Source organism: Lycorma delicatula, chromosome 6 (genome assembly GCF_047948215.1).
Source record: "Lycorma delicatula isolate Av1 chromosome 6, ASM4794821v1, whole genome shotgun sequence".
NCBI lineage: Eukaryota > Metazoa > Arthropoda > Insecta > Hemiptera > Fulgoridae > Lycorma > Lycorma delicatula.
In genome coordinates, this window is record NC_134460.1 from 30,004,724 (window position 1) to 30,024,512 (window position 19,789).

A 19,789-nucleotide genomic window follows, 5' to 3' on the forward strand; every position below is an offset into this window, starting at 1 on the left:
AGATTTTATTTTTAAGAGGAATGCACAAAATTAAATGTAACAAATGTAAATAATATTTATGTTTGTAAAATTCATATTTCATTGAATAAAAGTTTACAGAACATTACACAGCATACAAAAACAGAAAATGAGGTATATCTAATGTAGCTGACCATTTGTTAGAATGCAGACATAATATTACTGATAGCAAAAAGATTTAGAAATTTTGGATTTAATAATAAAAAATGAATATACTCGCGACATATTACATTTATAAACAGAAATATTAATTGATGAACCATAAATCACTGTTGAAGATGATAATTAAAAATATAATCTAATTAATTAATTAAAAAATTATTGAAAAATTAATTTTTTATAACCTGAATTGCAATTTAACACTACAAAAACTGCAGACATGTTAGATTAAGAAATTAATTTATAAATATAAAACATAAATAAAAAAAAACTGATATAACGTTTTAATTCTCATTGTTTTGTCAGATTTTACACTAGCTAGATTTTGAAGGTTTTGCAGATTTTAAATATTTGTCCTGTGTCTTAATTTCAAGAAAATAAACTAATTATTTTAAGTACTTTTTTATTTTTATTAAACCTTATTTTATTTCATGTTAACATTTTCAGATCTTTTTGACAGACATCTTGGACTAACATTTGGATTGCGTTTATAATGATTGTGTTTTTGTTTTGAAAATGTAGTTTTATCAACTTCTGTGACAGCATCAATTATATATTAAAAAGATTTTTTTTTAACATGGATTATATCCTTTGTATAGTTATATTTTAGTTTTTATATTTAAGAGAGAGTATGAAAATTTAATGAAAGAAAAAACCTACTTTTTTATTATGTCTTATTTGGTAAGACTGGTAATGATAGTTTGCATAGATCGATATTCAGACATTGCAAATGCTATCCTGTGGATTTCAATCTTTCTTGCTGTACATGGTGTAATATACTAATTTACTGGAACTGGTATTTCAGGTTAATGTTTTCTTTTAAGTGATGAAGATTAGAATATAATTTTTTCTAATCTGAAATTATTTTCACTTTTAAATTTTATTTTATGAACAAAAAAAAGGGCCTTTGTCATTCATTATGTATAACAAAAAAGGTTATAAAAAGATCGGGAAAATATTTTTTTTTTATATGTTGGTTTTTTTTTAATGTGATTGGTCACATAATAGCTTTATTCAGTTGGCAGATCCAGCTGTTCTTATTGTGCGGCCATCAGAATCAGAAGTTTATTGTGCAGTTGTCCATCAAATTATTAAAAGAAAAAAGTACAAATTCTTTCCTTTCAGCGTAAAAACCTTAAATGTGAAATACTGTCATGTTTGCCATGAAAAGGCATATTTATTTTCTCTTTGTAATTATGGTTTTTTATTCTCATTTATTTTTTTAAATGTTTTATTTACAGGAAAATAATAAAAGTCCAAATAGAAATAAATTTGCCACACCAAAGTCACCATCACGAAAAGTAAAAAGTAGAATCGCAAAAGCTAATTTAAATAAACCTTCTTATAATGAACTAAATGAAAGAAATAGGGTCGGAAATGAGAGAACTGAGACTATTACTGTTTTAGGAGAAGGAAGCACAGTACAAGCTTCCTATCAATCTATGTCACAACAAGCTGTACTATTACAGAAACAGTCAGTTGGTATGTGATTTGTTTTTAATCAAATATAATAGTTTAAAAAGAAAAAAAGTTTAGTTTCAAATTAAATCAGAAAATATTTATTATGTAATTTTTCAGATATGTAAACCTTTAACTTTTTTGAAGAATGGTTCTTTTTTGGGTTAATTTGTGAAATAAATTAACATATATGCAATGGCTGGTTGAACAGAAAGTGACAGCCTGCACACAGCATATTTCAGAAATTGATTGATGAATGTAGGTGAAAGTGGTCAATTATATTAGTCTTCATATATTTAGACTATTTGCAAAGGTCTGATATTAGTGTGTATAAAAATTGCACTGAACAGTTATTTTTTTTGCACTGAAAACTAACTGAAATTTCATAATTATATTTTTATAAAAAAATATTTTTGTTTCTTTATCTTACTATATTACTTTCACAAGATTGTAAGTTGTAGTGTCTACCTTAAATCCTGATTAGGTGTGACATTTTTCATATGCCTGAAAATGTTAGTTCACATGATAATCATTTTTCATTATAAACAAAAGAAAAGATAGTTATAATTGGGTATGAGCCTGTTATTGCCTGTGTGAATATATGAAGACCAATAGAAATTTATTTGTAGATTTAGAGCTGCCATGTTAACGTGCATTATACAAGGAAAAAATTTACTCTTTGTAATAAATAATCATATCACACTTTTATATGAAATAAATTGTGTTTGAAAAAATAGTTTTCTTCTTGCCTTCAGAAAAATAAAAGTACATTTGAATAGAACAATTCTTTGCATGTTAGTCCGATGTCACAATTAAAAAAAAAATAATTTTGATGCAACTAATGCATATATGTGGTTCCAGTATTGAGAATGTTTAGTAGGTAATGCACATGTGAAGCAGTTGGTGTGAAAAGATTAAGATAATACATTTATGTATATTTTTTATGTTTCCAAGAGTTTGCACAGGAAAAGTAATGAAAATAAACAAAAATTAGCATAAAAATTTTAAAGTTACTTTATCTTTGGTATGAATGGGAATAAATGTGCAATTCCTAAACTTTCTTTGTTTAGGAATTGCACCCAGAGCCACCTGTAATGTTTTGCAAAATGTTCTTTTCATGAAGTGTGTGAACAATAACATATTTTAAAATCTTCCGGAAAATGATATTTTGGAGTAGTTTGTGTCTGCTAGTCCAGATGACCTACAGCTGTTTGGCTCTGGCACCTAACAACCAACAGTAATGGTAATTCATAGGACTAACATTTTTCATTTAGTGGTTCTCATCCATAAGTATATTTTAAAGTATTGTTTCCAATGTTTAAAATTATTTTTTATGATATATTAATTATATTTTCTTAAATGTGTTTTTTCTCTAGATGGATTAATGCTATTATTAAGAGAAGTTGGTACTGCATATTTGCATCTAACTCAGTTTAATTGTCAGAAGGCTATAGATTGCCTTAATGCATTGCCTGTTAGGCAACATAATACTGGTTGGGTGCTTTGTATTCTTGCACAAGCGTACTTCGAATTAACTGATTATCAGCAATCTGCCAAGTAAGTATATTAGTGGAGCATGTACTAAATAAATATTCCTTAAATAATTCAAAAATCTAGGTAATTAAAACTTATTTAATGAGATTCATACAGTTTTTGTAAATTATAATAAGCTCTTACGTTATTTTTTAAGCCTTCATAACAGCAAGCCAGGTGAAAACCATAAACATTTACAATATTAAATTAAGGTGTATTTTCTAAATTTTATTTTTTTGCTATCCTTTTTGTAGTTGTTGCTCAGTCAAAAATTAATAAAAAAATATTAGAATAAAAGTATACTAATATATATAAAAAAGTTGATAAAAAAAAAAATAAAATTTTTGGGCTCAGTATACGTTTGGGAAGAGGGCGAAATTTTTTTGTCAAGAAGACGTGAATGGTGAAAGTCTATCAGACTTGAAAATGCATAATGTATGCTTGTTGGTCAAAAACTTCATTCAATTAAATTTAACTTATTTAAGAAAATTAAGTATTAATTGGTTAGTATCTGAAAAATTTTCATTTTTAATGGTTTTCTCACTATTGTAAGTTTTGATAGTGAAATAATATAAAATATTTAATATCATATTTAGCATATTGGAAGTTAGGCTTCCTTCTTGGGTCTTTGTAACCCGGACTCAAGAAGATTGGTCACTGTTGCATAACTTCTGCTACAATATGAAAAGTATTGTAAAACGTTTGTAGATCCTAATAACATGGATAAACAGAAAAAAATTGTTTAATGTTTCTTTAAGTGTGATTTCTTGAATTGATTTTTTGCTTACATTACAGATCTATAAATATAACTTTTCTATTGCCCTTAGTTTAAAATAAATTACGCTTTAAAAAAAAATTAAGGGAAAATATAGTTAACATCTGTAAAATTTATAATTTTGCATGGCCATACCTGTGTTAGAATGATTTCACTGATGCTTTTCTTTTATAAGTAGCCTCAGGCACATCCTAAATTAATGTCCAACAATAATCAGCTAGCATGTTAGTATTCCATTTCCCTTTATAGTGGCTTTCCATCATCAAAATGTCTTGGTGGAAATGTTCACCATGTTTGTCATTTACATCTCTGAGGGTGTCTGGTAAAAAATCCAGATGTAAGTGGAGGAAATGTATTTTCAAAGCCATATTACATCCCATAATTCTGTATGAAGTAAGAAGTTGATTAACAATATCATGGTAAATGTCGGATTTTTGTTTGCCTAGAAAAGTTTTGCAAACGTCTTTAAATGAAGCCCAAGCTGCACTTCATACATATTTAACATTGAGTTAAATGCATCATCTTTGAACAATTCCTTATTTGAGGACCAAGAAATATTTCTTCTTTAATTTTTCCTTCACTTACATTCAAAAGTTTCTGTTTGATATACAAAAATTTGGAACTATCCTTCATCATTGCTTTTAGAGAATTTTTCATTAGTCCTAGCTTGTTATGGTGAGGGGGTAAATATATATTTTTGGATTTAACTAAGGGCTCATGAATAATATTTTTCCCATTTGGACGTTAGTTGTCTTGTTTCTTTCACTCTGGTAACATAATGTTTATCCCTAGCTTGGCTGTCCCATTTGCAAAGATAACACATTTACTTAGTATAGCCTAACTCCATGCCTAACAAAATAGCTATAACCTTTAAATCACCACATATGTTGTAGCTAAGTTTTTTATAATTTATTTTTTCAAGAACATCTGTCATCACATCATATGTCTCTTTCAAATTAATACCATAAGTGATTGTTATCGAAGGATATTTGTTACTTCTGTGTACTGGAACCACTTTTAAACTATACTTGGACATATCTATGAAAAGGTGCCAGTCCTCAGGTTTATGAACTTGTCCTAAGTGCAACATAAGCTCATCAATATTTGTGCAATAAACCAAATTATTTTCATCAATAAAGTACTGAGAAAGTTCTTTTTTCAGCTTCAAAAGCCTGAAATTTTTTTATTTTTTTGAAGTAAATTCCAACCTTGCAGTCTTGATCCTAACAATTCAACTTGATTTTTTGATAAATTTAAGTCTCTAACCAAGTCATTTATACATTAATTCACCTTGTGATATAAGATGTGGCTTATTGGAAGATAATTCAGAATGAAAATCATTGTTATCTTCTTCAGTATTGCCTGATTCTTCATCGCTGCTTTTGAAACATGCATTCACAGGTGGCTCAGGAACTGTAATAATTTCATGCGGTACAGGTCTGATTGCAGATTGCAATGAAGGATGTTTACACTATGTTCAGATTTTTTAGAAATTCCAGATGCACTTGTTAAAAAAAGTAACTATTTGTAACATGATCATTTGGTTCACGCCAAACCATAGGTACACCAAATTGCAAAGCCTTCCGTGTACCTTTCAGCTATCCTAATACAGAACAATTAGTGCATGCTATGTGAGTAGCCCACGTCAGGATAAGTCCTGACCACCTGGTGATCATTTTAATTCCTAATCACCAATTTTACACTGAAAGTACAAATTATATGCTTTTTTAATTAAAGGTGTAATGATTTTCTATTTGTTTTTACGGTAAACTCACCACATACATAACAAAAGGCTTTCACATCATTTACACAATTTCGAGGCATTATGATACTGTACTGTTAACAAACTTAAGACAGCAATAAGACTGAACAAAACTAATTCATTTCTAAATCCAGTGCTTTGTACAAACAATGCAGCTGTGTTTTCATCTACATGTTTTGACCTGTACAGACACGATTAATCTTGTCCATGAAGGATTACTCTTCAGTATTAGATATGACATCATAATATGTGACTGTGATATGATTTAATTCTTTGTCTAGTATTGTTTATTTATAGCTTACAAATTATTTTAACAAAGTTAAACAATAAAAAATGAGCCAACAAAATATATAGGAGCTTAAAATGCTAACTATACATGGCAAATTGAAAAAAAATCCTTTAATTAAAATTAAAAAATTTTTCCAAAATGGTGGGTGATAGAAAGATTCTGAGTTCATATTCGGTTTCAGCACCAAAAAACAGATTAAAATCATGTATCGCATGTTAGGAAACAAAAATTATGTTTCAGTGTAATCTGAGAAATATGAGTACACTTTTATCCTAACATCAAAAATAGCTAAGAAAAAATTGTTTCAATGTTGCTGAGGTAACACATTTTTCTGGGAAAAGTGGCAACTTTTGTTTTTGATTCTGTGGATTTTTCTACCTTGACTTTTTCATAGATCTAAGAACTATTATATCTCAGAACTTAGTGATTTTAAATGTGATTTTCAATGGAAGCCTTCTGTTGGTTCCAAGATGAGAGTTGTCCAGCCTGTTTGTTTCCTCCATTTAACTGTTTTACTTGTTTGTTTTGGTGCATTTAGCTGTGGAAGTGCTATGATAACTCAAATGGGATGTTCTACCTACCTCATTCTCTATGTAATCCAGGTTTAATGCTATAAGACTGTCATCTGTTTGACACTTGAAGAATTTTTAGGAGGGTAGAAACTATACTTGAACAAGAAGGTTGCTTAAGTTAATCAACATGCAACTATAGACCTCTTCTAGTATCAAGAAGGTTCCTTAGTGCTTCATTAAATGTATCAGTGGTGGTGGGATACTACATTTAGAGATACTGTATAAGTAATTTCATTGTATTTGGTAAATAAATTACAAATACGTAATTCATTTTTTTTACTTGAACTGTCTTTTATATTGTGTGGTTTTCTTAGTGATAATTTGTACATTATTTTTAATATAAATTTTATACAAGACGTATTTGGAAGTTCTAATTCTCCCAAAAATGTTTGTCTCTTAGAAACAATATTTTTTTTTATACAGAAGTGGAATTTGATGAAAAATTCAATGTTAATATTTGTAGTTGGCACGACTAGTATCTCAGTACTTCACAATTCTGTACCACAGCTTTGGATAGAATAAACTGTGTTTATTTTTAATTGATTGATTAGATTTGTGTGATACACCAGAAGTCTTAATATGTAGTGCTGCTTTCTTGATTTGGAACAGCTGCCCATCCGTTGTTCATATAATACCTATACTTGCAGTGGCTATTCTGTAGCATATCTACCCAGGAGGTTTTTGTTAATTAACACCCAACAACAGAATGTTAGGCTAACAGTACTGAAGCACCACTGCATGAAAGTAAAAAACTAGTTTGACCAGGCCTTTAACTATCAATCTTCCCATAACGAGGCTGGTAGTAATCCATGTTATTCTGATACACTTTATTTTTTAATATATTTGAGAGTATTCAATTATAATATTAAATCAGTTACAGAATTTATTCAGTAATAAGATAATGATCAGATTCCCGTAATGAATGCCATCCCATTTTCCACAATGAATGAATTTTAAATATGGACTTCAAAACTTAATCTGGAAGAAATTAGCTTATACAAGTTGTATATATCCTTAGTAGGAAGATTTATAGTTTCAAAGGGAACAAATTTTGCCCTGGGACTGTAGGCTTAACATAGTGTACTACAATAATTGTGGTGCATATTCATTGCAATGGTGTAAAATATTATTGTAATGATTTAAGTGTATGTTTAACGTGTTAAAAAAATCATTCTATTGTTGTTTTTTCTTATTACTTTAATTTTATGCAAGTTCAAGAGTAGTAACAGTGATTATGAAATATCTTATATTTGGTTTCTTAATTTTTGTCGTAAATTTTAATTTAGATTAAAATAAAGATATGTTTTTAATTAGTTTGTTTTCACAGGTTATTCAGTAAGGTAAGACAAACGGAGCCTCATAGAACTCAGTTAATGGAAGTTTATAGTACTGTATTATGGCATCTTCAACGTGAAGCAGAATTATCAGCATTGGCTCAGGAATTAGTTGCATTTGATCGGAATTCACCTGTAGCATGGTGCGCCGCTGGTAACTGTTTTAGTTTACAAAAAGAACATGATACTGCTATTAAATTTTTCCATAGAGCTGTTCAGGTATGCTTTCCATAATTTATTGATTGTATGAATGTGCAATTTTAAAGTTAAAATATGTTAACTATATAATGCTATAAAGTGCAAAGAAAAAAAATAAAATAGTGCTAAGAATTTAATGCTGTTGCTGATATGGGTGACGGTTAGAATTTTTGTCTCATCTACTGTGTCAGACAAAAATAAATGTATATTATAAATATATATAATCTTATATTATAAAAGACAAATAATAGAGACTATATGTAATCAGTTACTCAAATTGTTTTCTTCCCTGATCTTTAGCTACAACTCATATGCAACTCTAATGTTTATGTAAACACTGGAAGAGTATTGAAATAGTGTCGCATTATATCCGTGTCTTAATCATGTGAGTGACAGTAGGCAGTAGAAATCTGATAATTTGAAGAAAATGCATGATGAAATAAATTGTATTCATTGTCATGAACACTGTTTTCTTCAATTTATAAAATCAAAATCATTTAAGTTGTGTCTATATATATATATATATATATATATATATATTTGTAAATATATATATGAGGGATATCTCTAAATAAAGTAAAGACCATTGGGAAAATTCTCTCCTTAAGGTTGGCGAACCTTTGTCGTTCATGGCCACACTAGTAATGTACACACTTCGCACTGTTGTCTGTAAGTTGTTGTGTTGCAGTATCTTTGATTACATGTGAGTTATTACATAATAAAATGAATAGGAAAATTGATGTTACTGCTGACTGTGAAATACGTGGAGTCATACATTTTTTAAACCATCAAAACTTTAAGCCAGCTGAAATTGGTAGACAGTTGGTTGCTGTGTATGGTGATAATCTAAGTGAATGAAAGAAATGTCCGAAAATGGTGTGAAAGGTCTAGAAATAACAGAATTAATGTACATGATGAAGAACGTTTGGGGAGGCTCTCGATAATTGCTGAGGACTTGTTGAAATGTGTCAATGATGAAATCAGAAAAGTTCGTTGCTCCACGATTTCTGACCTTATCCTTCTTTTTCCTGATGTTTCAAGAGCTGTTATTGGTCAAATTGTTCATAATCATTTAGGCTTCAGAAAGGTTTGTTCACGTTGGGAGCTGCAAGTCTTAACAGAACGGCACAAAAATATCCAAATGGGATCTGCTTTGGAAATTTTTATTGTGTTACACAGAAAAAGATGATGAGTTTCTTAATTCAATTGTTACTGGTGATGAAACATGGATTTCGTATTACACGCAAGAGAGAAAATGGTAGTTAAGTTAATAGAATCATCATCAATCACCTACCAGACCAACAAAGGTCAAGCCACAGCCATTTGGATGGAGACTGATGGCCACAGTCTTTTGGGATTAGTGTAGTGTACTGCTGATTGATTTCATGCCATGTGGAATGACTATAAATGCAGAAGCTCTATGTACTACTGTGAAACTCTAAAAGTTATAGCGTGCCATTCAAAATCTGTGATATGGGTGACTGTCCGATGACATCATCCTGCTGCACAATAATGCATGTCTGCATGTTGCGGGTCCGACATGTGATTTACTGAGAACATTTGGGATGGGAGATTTACAATCGTCCACTGTATAGTCCGGACTTAGCTCCTTCTGATTACCATTTGTTTGGGAAATTGAAAGAATTTTTGAGTGACAAGCATCTTGCAGATGACAGTGAACTTAAAAATGCTGTTAGTCAGTGGCTAAATGGACTGGCGGCAGAAGAATATGACGAGGGTATATTGAAGCTGGTGTATCATCGCTATGATAAATGTCTTAATTTGTGTGACTTATATAGAGAAGTAGTTTAAGGTATGTATTTTAAGAGAAATAAATAAATATTTATATAGTTTTCAGAATACATTTTTTTTTACAATGAAATGGTCTTTTCTTTATAAATATCCTCTCGTACTTAATTATATTAATATATATATATATATATATATATATTTTTTTTTTTTAATATATGAAATATAAACATCCAAAACACAGTAAGTAGACTATTAATTTCTAATAACTAGTTTTTGTGATATCCTGCATCTTCAGTTAATGTTAAATTCTATATCACATTAAAACATTATATGTAATTTTGAATTAAATATTTTTATATTTTGAATACTACTATGAGTGTACATCTAAATTTTTCTGTCTAGTACACTGGAATAATATTAAATTGATTTAATATTAAATTTTATTAACACAGAGGTCAATTTTGTCAAAGATGATCTCCTCTTCTGGGTTTGCAGTAGTAACGTGAAGAGAAGAATGCCTCAATAAGGCATTGCTGAATCTTGAAATCTGGGCATCATGCAATGCCATGACTATTATCATAAAAACTACACTCCAAATGTTCTAGCTTTCCACAAAAGTACTGGTAATAAGTCTGTCCTACAAGGGTCAAGCACTGGAAGTTGACAACATTTCTAAATAGTTGGGACCCTGGACCGACGACACGTGTAAACCACATGTCGAACAGTGCTGGGAAGAACAGTGAAAAGGACTCTTCTACTGAAAAGAAACTGCTGCGAAATGGGGAGCTAACCAGGAAGTGTTAACAATGTATAAAATGTACATTTTACCAGTTCGGAATATGGAAGTGAGGTGACAGTTAGTGTCGGTTCCACAACTGCATATAGAATGAACCTTGTCCAGAACACTACTGTGAGACTAATAACTGGTGCTAGCTATGGAGGCTCAGACACAAATGGAGCTGCTTCATGTGCACCATGAAAGAAGTGCACTGTGCTTTAGCTACTGGTGACAGGCTGCTTCAAAACACAATAACTTGCTTAGAATCATGATGTAAATCTATTAGATTCATGTTTTCCGTAGAAAAACCTAAGAGCATTTGCTTTTCTTGCTTGAGGGAACATATTGACTCAACTGCATTTACATGGTGAACCAGTTCAGGCATGCATACAGGTTGGATTTCTAGGAATGTGGTTAGACCAATGACTAATGTGAGTAACTCTTTTGAAGGAGCTGAAGGTAAAATATCTAATAATGTTAGACATGCTGAGGGTTCTACCTGATACTTGTTGGGGAACTGATTGTATATGCACGTTACACTTCTACCGAGCTCTAGTCTATTCCCGATTAGACTACGGCTGCGTGGCTTGTTTGTTGGCATGGGTCACTGCTCTATAGTCTATAATTCATTCATCTGTTTGCCACAGGTGCTTTTTGTTCAAGCCCCATGGTAAGTCTGCTGGTGGACAGTGGTGAGAGCCATTTCTATGTAATATACAGAAGCAAATGGTATTCTATATTGGTCGCATTAAAGTGCAACCAACTCATCCAGTCTTTGATGTGGTATTCTCGAACCAGCATGTTAATCGATATCAGGAACAGCCGAGATCTAATGCTGTACTAGACAATCAGAGCTCAGTGCCTTTTCTCAGCTCTAGATATACAATTAGCTCCTGTTCTTACTGTTGCTCCATGTTTTTACCCCCCTTGGCAGCTTTTTATTGTTAATTATTGCTTTGTCAATATAATTAAAAGAACACCAATCCGGTTATCTTACAAAAAGAATTTTACAGTACTACAATACTATAATTCTGGTGTTATATGGATGGCTCTAGAAATGTTAATTCTGTTGTTTATGGTTTCATGGTTGGCAACAAAGGATACATGTTTGGCCTTTCCAGCATCACCTGAAGTTTTGTTGCAGAACTGCCATTAATAAGGCCTTACATATAATTAGTGCAAAATGTCAACATGTTCTTGTTTGCTCAGATTCCGTGAGTGCTTTACAGGTGACGTGTACTCCAGACACCCTGTTGTCTGTGAGATTCATTGTTCTTGTCTGTTGATTCATTGTTGATCTTGTCTGTCTCTTGAAGAGGATAGTTCATGATGAGTAACAAAGTGAATGGGAGAGTACCATGAACAATAAACTCATCCAATTAAGAACACACACAGTTTCATCGTGGAGTTCTTCATGCAGAAATAATGGTTGAGAAGAGGTTATTATCTGCCATTTACGAATAGGGCACACTAGGCTCACTCATGGATGTCTGATGCAAACTGATGCACCCCTCTGTGCTCATTGCAACTGCCAACTAACAGTGCACCATATCCTAGTGAATTGAATCTGTTGTGAGGTATTGTGTTGCAAGTTTTATCTAGAGGCTACATGCAAACTATTTTAGGGGATACTGAAATGTTGCTATCTTATGTTTTATGATTTCTTAGGGTTATCTGTTTATATTCAATTATTTAAATTGCTAATTGTTGCAGCTATTCATGCCAATTTCAGTAAAGGAGGTCATAATTTTATTATTTTAATTTAGATATATAATGTGATACATCTTTTTTATTACAACAAATATATCATGTTCAGGCGATGATAATGTGAAAACATTTTTCACTCAGTAAAACACCTTCAAAAAATATAAAACAAAACACACAACTTTAAACAGTAGTGTAATGTTGGTAATAATAAACAATAACTAACAATTAACACAACAGATTAAACGGCTATATCAACTGATATTCTAAATAAAAATTAACTTCCAGTCTTAATATCAGCTGATATTTGTTACTTATCTTAAATGAAACAAATCATTTACTTAAAAATGTATTAAAAATTTAGTTGAATAAATCAGCTGTTAATTTAAACAATGCAGTTGTATTATGTTGGAGCAATGCAACTTATTAACTCCTCATTTCACCTTTTTAACGTACTTGTAATGGTAAAATTTGATAGTGCTAGTAAAAATTAAGTTGTAGGCCTGTTTTTTTTTTTTTGTAAAAGTTTTATTATTAGTCTCCATGTTCATTTGTTTAGTTTATTAATATTAAATCTTCAAATAACAATGTCTTCTTTAAGTTAAACTGAAATAATAACTCTTTTGATGGTATACAGGTATAATGATAAAGTTTAGTCTTTACAAGAGGTATGTGATTTATTTAATAATAGATTTTCAAATAGAGAACCAATAAGTAAATCAACTGTGATCAAGACAGTTCAGAAATTTGAAGAAACTGGTACTGTAAAGAATCGTCCTCGCATCGGTAGACTGTCATTACTGTTGCTAAGTCATCAGATGTAATGCAGACCTTTGTTGGAGAACCTTATTCATCGATTCGGAAAGCTGTTGTCCAACATGACATCACGTATTTTCCAGTTAAAAAAATTCTTAAAAAATAAATTTCACCCTTTATAATAAGCTACACTTGGTGCAAGAACTTTCAGAAGATGATTTTGACCACCGAGTTGAGTATTGTGATATAATGCTAAGATTAGATATGTATGAAAATTTTTCTAATTCAATAATATTTGCTGATGAAGCTACTTTTATGTTAAATGGCCATGTGATTAAGCAAAACTGTCAATATTTGAGCAATAATAATCCCAGATGGATGTTGGGAAGCTCATACACAACACCCTCAGAAAGTGAATGTTTGGGCAGGAATTGTTAATCATTATATTGTAGGGCTTTTTATTTTAAATCACAATCTTACAGAAGATGCTTACCGCAACTTGTTGGCTGATAGGATTTTACCAAATATCCGGGAAAACCTTGGGCAAGAATTGAATAATAACGCATGTTTTCAGCAAGATATGGTACCACCTCATTATCTTAGGACACAGCAAATTTTAAATGAACAATTTCCAAGATGCTGGATAGGTTATAGAGGAGCCATAGAATAGCTTCCAGGTCTCCAGATCTATTTCCTCTGGATTATGTTTTATGGGAGTACCTAAAACATAATGCTTACTAAACTAAACTTCAGACATAAATGAAACGAAAAGAAGAATAATTGACAAATCTGCTCGTGTACCACCAGACTTGATTCAACAAGTTATAAATGGATATTACTTGAGGTCAGCATACTACCAAGCTGTAGAGGGGAAGCATTTTGGCTATTCTTTGTAAAGTGGTATGCTTTCAAAATTCAGTAGTAATATGTTCAAAAACATTTATTTAAAATTTTAAAATAAATACTGGAATATTTGAAGTAAATTATATCAGTTGATATAGCTGTTTAATTTGTTGTTGTGTTGTTAATTATTAGTTATTGTTCAATATTATCAATATTATATCACTGTTTAAAGTTTGTTATTGTATGCGTTAGTGCAGAATACATTAACATTGATTCATGCAGCATGTTTTATTCTTACACGAGTTTTCCATCATTGCAACTTTGAATGCTTATAATTCAATAATGAAGACAATAAAAAACAGGTTTCACCATTGTTTTACTTGTAAAATTTTAAATCAAAATCATGTGTCATATGTCCTTCCTATTTAAAAAAAATTAAGTTTGATTCAGTTTTGTGGATCCAAGATTGCGAATAGAATTTAAAAATGCACCATAATGCAGATGTTTTTAACTAAGTAGAACCCTATTTCTTTCTGTCTCCAAATACCTCTCAGATATGCAGTATAAAGCTATTTTCCATACCTAAAATATCACCCGATATATATATATATATATATATTGCATAAAGAATACATACATATTAAATAAAATATAAATAATATTGAAAAAGCCCATAATTTGTTAATATATTTTGTAGTAAGAGTATTTTTTTTTTGGGGGGGGGGATAGTGGGCATTACCTAATACAGTCATTAGTTGTTATCCCTAGCCAAAGACTTTCTCACCTTGATCAAAAGTTGCAGCCAACAGATCATCCTAAAAACAGACTTGTTATAGAATATCAAAACCCCCCAAAAAACACAAGAGGATAAGACTGCATCTAGCAGTTAGTTATATCTGTAAAATATTAATTTGTATTATTATTGTAATATATTTGAAAACAAATTACTTTTATAATGAAATTAAAGCGAATGATGATTGTATTTACATAATTAACGAAAGTTATAATGGTTTGAGGAATATTGAATTTTGATATTAGTATTAACTTTAGTGATGTTATGATATTATTATTAGTATGTTAGTAAAGTTATGTATTTTGTGAAATTTAAGTATGATTAAGGTGTTATAATTTAGTAAAAATTGAATATAATTTGCATTTTGTATAGTTATGTTTTTGACAATTTTGCCACATAACTCGTACACTTAAATTGAAAGTTGGTTTTCCAATTATGTTGTAACATAACCTTCAGCCTTCCAATCTGTGTAATTTTACCAGACTATAGATCAGAGTTGTGCGTAGCAATATCATTGAAGCTATAATTCTTTCTGGGCTAGCTACAAGGGAAATTGCATTTATTCCTTGAATCCCTAAGGTCTCTACAGCTGTACCATATCAATTGAAACATCTAAAATTCCTCATCAGAGTTTCTTTTGTTGTTATTATGAACAAGTTGTAAGGGTATTCTTTCAATCCCGTTGGAATGGATGTTCAGAATATTTCTCCCATGGCCAGATGTACGATTTTCCAGAACTGGAAATCTTAACAACCAAATAATCTTGATACCAATGAGTGAAAAAAACAAGAAATATAATTTACCTAGAAGTTTTATAGTTCTCTTATTTTATAATGTTTTATGAGATTTTATTTTACTGAAAAGTTGTTAATCATCCAAATTAATTTACTTTATCTGATAACTTATGAATAGCTATAACTCAGAGAAACAGGCCATAATTAAAAAACTATTTCCAGTTTTTAAAATTCGATACGTATAAGACATGGGTGAAGCCATGAGGAGGATGCTAGTGTGTTATAATTTAGCAAAAATTGAATTTAATTTGCATTTTGTACAGTTATGTTTTTGACAAGTTTGACAGATAAAGTTATTTTCTAAAAATTGTTAGAGGAATGTGTGTTGATATTTAATTATTATTTTTTTTTGTTTTCTAGGTTGATGCAAATTTTGCATATGCTTATACACTCCTCGGTCATGAATATGTAGTCACTGAAGAGTTAGAAAAAGCAATGAGCTGTTTTCGTAATGCTCTTAGGATATATCCTAGACATTACAATGCATGGTATGTATGTTTTCAAAAAAACCTGACAGTATGTTGTGTTTGGTAATGTTTTTAGTTGTGAGGTTGTTCAGCAATACCTCTTATGTTACTGTGTAATGTAGGATTCTATTGAATATCTTAACTTTTCTATGCAAAAGGTGGGGATGAGTTATTTCTTATATAGTTCTGGCCTATTCTTACTGTAAGGGATTTCTTAATACATTGATAGTTTAATTTGTGTTTTTTGTCTTTATTAATGTTACAGTGAATTAAAATAATTGTATTTGATCTGTGATTAACTGCCTTGGAATATTGAATTGGTTATTAGTACCAGCTAATAAAATTAATCAAGAGCACGTTTCCTTTCATTTATGAATTTGAAATTTTCATCTCTTTCTGGTTTTCTCAGAATAGTATTAAATTTAACATATATAAGTATAGATTTATACTGTTTATCCTAATGATTACAAAAATTGTCTGTATTCTGTTTAGTTTAAGTTGAATCCTATAGTAATCAAATGTTAGTGCACACTTTAAATGTGAATATTATGTATTATTGCATCATACATAAATGATTATCTTGAGTGTTATTCCATTAGTTGTTTTTGGTGTTTCAATTTTGACTTCAATGTTAACCCGCCGGGTTGGTCTAGTGGCAAACGTGTCTTCCCAAATCACTTGATTTGGAGTTCCAGCGTTCAAGTCCTAGTAAAGGCAGTTACTTTTATACAGATTTGAATACTAGATCGTGGATACCTGTGTTTTTTTGGTGGTTATTATAGCTACATTTTTGAAAATGAAATAAATAATATAGCTGCTTTTCACCCAGATGTCAATGAACTTTTGATTAAAAGTAAAAGCATATTTACAGTGATAAAGAACAAATATATATATATATCCACTGCATGTAAAAATTACAAAAAAGATAAGGTTTACCATATTTACCAACAAAATAGTAGCTATTACATTCCCAATAGTTTAGTATTGTATGTTACCAATAATATAAGACAAAACAAAAACTCTGATTGCTACTTAGCTTACTAAGTAAGCAATCTAGCTTACTAAGCTAAGTAGCAATCAGAGCTTAGCTTATTATTAAGTAATCTAAGTTTGCCTTAAGGTGTTTGTCATTCCCAAAATGTTTAATTAATCCCAAATAACCTTTGGCTTTTTACCTGATTACTGTTGCCTAATTAATTCTGATTTGTTCCCCTCAATTTGCAGTATGACCTTTATAGGTTGTCATCCATGTTTTTTATTTCATTTACAAAAATGAAGCTATAATTTTTATATATATATTTTATGTACAAAAATTTTCATATTCACATATTTTGATTTTACTGCATGGCAAGTGTGAACTGAGAGAAGCTGGGATTTTAAACAAAGTTTTGTATATTGGTATAGCAAGTCATGATGTTGAAGTATATAATTTGGTTCAAAATTCATATGCTATACATATCAAATCGTGTGGTTTATTTGATTACTGAGAGAATGGAAGAAACCTCAACATTTTTTTAGAAAATTTTGGTCAGTGACAAAAAAAAATTTACAGTGACTAAGTTTTTTGGCAGATCTCTGGTTGAATAGGATTTTTGATTTGTTGTATAATATAATTTATTTTTACTTAAATATTTGTGCAAGTTTATGGAGTGTAAAATGTTTTATACAAAGATCATGAGAGTGAAAGTATTCCAAGCCAATGATAGTTAAGTATTCTGTACTTATTAAACAATTATTAAAGTGTGTGTTATCTTTTCCATAGAGTTGTATTTTTATTATAGTAAAATATAAATTACTCAGAGAATAACAAACAGCATGTGCACAATTCAAATTATAACTTTTTTGGTGAGCTTGTGACCTAAAATGTAATTTATATTAAATAATAGTTTGTAATCTTGCAATTACTGTTAAGAATTCATATGCGACACTTATATCATAAATTCCTTTTGTTTGTTTTAAAGTACTCTGTAGTAGAAGATAACTGAAATGTGCATACACACATGTGGGCACATATACACATGTTGTGAGTATACAGGTTTATATGTAAAATGTTAAATTCTTAGTGTATAATTGTTTTTTATGATTAATATATTATTTGATTTTTCATGTTTACCTTATTTTGTTACAGGTACGGCATAGGCACAATATATTCAAAACAGGAAAGATTTCAGCTAGCTGAAATACATTTTAAGCGTGCACTACAAATTAATCCACATAGTTCAGTACTAATGTGTCATATAGGAGTGGTAAGTGTCAATCAATTTATTAATATTTATAGTCTTGGACAAGATGTTAAGCTAACCTGATCTACTTAGTGCTCAAAGTTCCTCTGTGATTTGATTGCTGCTCTCTTCCTGGCTTAGCTTTTCATTCTTGATCATACAGGTGGTATGGGAATTGTTTCAGTTACCATCATGACTCAGCTAGGAAGTTGATATATTAGTGGTTTCTCTAAGGGAAGTTGTCAGCAGTTTAGTGGAGGAAGAGAGCGAGTGAGAATGAGAGGGGCTAACATTTCTTTATATTTTTTAGTTTTAATGAATAATTAAATAAAAAATGTTTACATAAAAAAATTACAATGAGAAAAGTATTACATCTTATTAGAATTTGAACTCACAACCTTGTGGATGGAAGATAGAAATATTACTACTCCATTACTGAATTCAACATAGCGAATATTTTTTTTATTATCGACTGTAATTTGTGTTATCTGGGATATTAATGCCACTTTTAACTTTCAGAACCACTCCTCCTCTTCACTCACCCTTAATGATGAAATATGTAAAATACTTACAATTATATTCTATGTGTTGAAGTTTCTTTGGATGGCTTATACTCTGCTTCGCACTTTTCCTTCTATGTTCTCTATAGAATTTATCTCAGTGTAAAATCCAGCAGTAGTCTGCCATCATCATAGAAGTCCATTCTCCTTGATACTACCTTTTCATTTCTTTCCTGATGAATTCTCTTGCCCATCTCTTCTCTAACGACACCCAGATTTCGAGGAAAATAGTCCACGTTTAAATTTAGGAAGTGAACCTTCAAGTTTGGAACAGCCTACATTTTTGTACTTCTGCAGCATATTCTTAATGATTGATTTGAAGTTTGGATCCTTCTTATTGCCCAGAAACTTGGTTACTATGTCTTTAAAGGCTCCCCAGGCTTCTTTTTCTGAAACTCCCATTTGTTTCTCAAAATAACCATCTTTGAGAAGTTTTCTAATGTCTCGACTAGTAAAGAACACCCTCTTCTAGTTTGGCAGTTGATAAGACTGGAGATTTGCCACAGATATATTTAAAACATTTATCTTTGTTTGGTAAGGCTTTGACAAATTGCTTCAAAAAACAAGGAAACTTTGTATATTGTCCTTGCTGTCCTAGGAGCATTAATATTATTTTGAGATTGCTGCATGTAATCCAGCTATGATTGTTATATTTAATTTTATCGAGAACGAATTCCAAATTATTGTAACCCTCTTTTAAATCGACAGAATGTCTGGTGGGTATGAACGAATACATATTCCCATTGTGAAGAAGGACAACTTTGAGGCTTCTTTTGAATGAATCTATGAACAGTCTCCAATTGGTATTTTTATATGAAAAGTTAAATTGAGTCAAAAGTCCATGTATATCAGTGCAGAAGACCAATTCTACTTCTGAAAAATATGGAAGAAACTTTTTTCTCTACCTGAATGAGGATAATGAGCTGCGCTAGCAGGTTTTTCTCTTTAAGTTTTGAACCAAGTAGTTCTGAATTTTCTTTGGTTAGATGTAAGTCTTGAACCAAATTGTTTAGTTCACACTG

The 19,789-nt window shown here is 30.5% G+C and overlaps 1 protein-coding gene across 3 annotated transcripts in view; it reads left to right on the top strand.

The window, feature by feature from the left end:
- Cdc27 (cell division cycle protein 27) overlaps nt 1-19,789 on the top strand; it is a 67,018-nt gene that overhangs the window by 29,725 nt on the left and 17,504 nt on the right. For all 3 annotated transcript variants that reach the window (XR_012756866.1, XM_075369518.1, XM_075369519.1), the window contains exons 8-12: nt 1,419-1,659; nt 3,012-3,192; nt 7,894-8,119; nt 15,879-16,006; nt 18,114-18,231. Coding sequence is in view for 2 of the 3 variants with exons in the window: in XM_075369518.1 (XP_075225633.1) it covers nt 1,419-1,659; nt 3,012-3,192; nt 7,894-8,119; nt 15,879-16,006; nt 18,114-18,231 (894 nt within the window). In the remaining variant the exon portion in view is untranslated. The remainder of the gene's footprint in view (nt 1-1,418; nt 1,660-3,011; nt 3,193-7,893; nt 8,120-15,878; nt 16,007-18,113; nt 18,232-19,789) is intronic.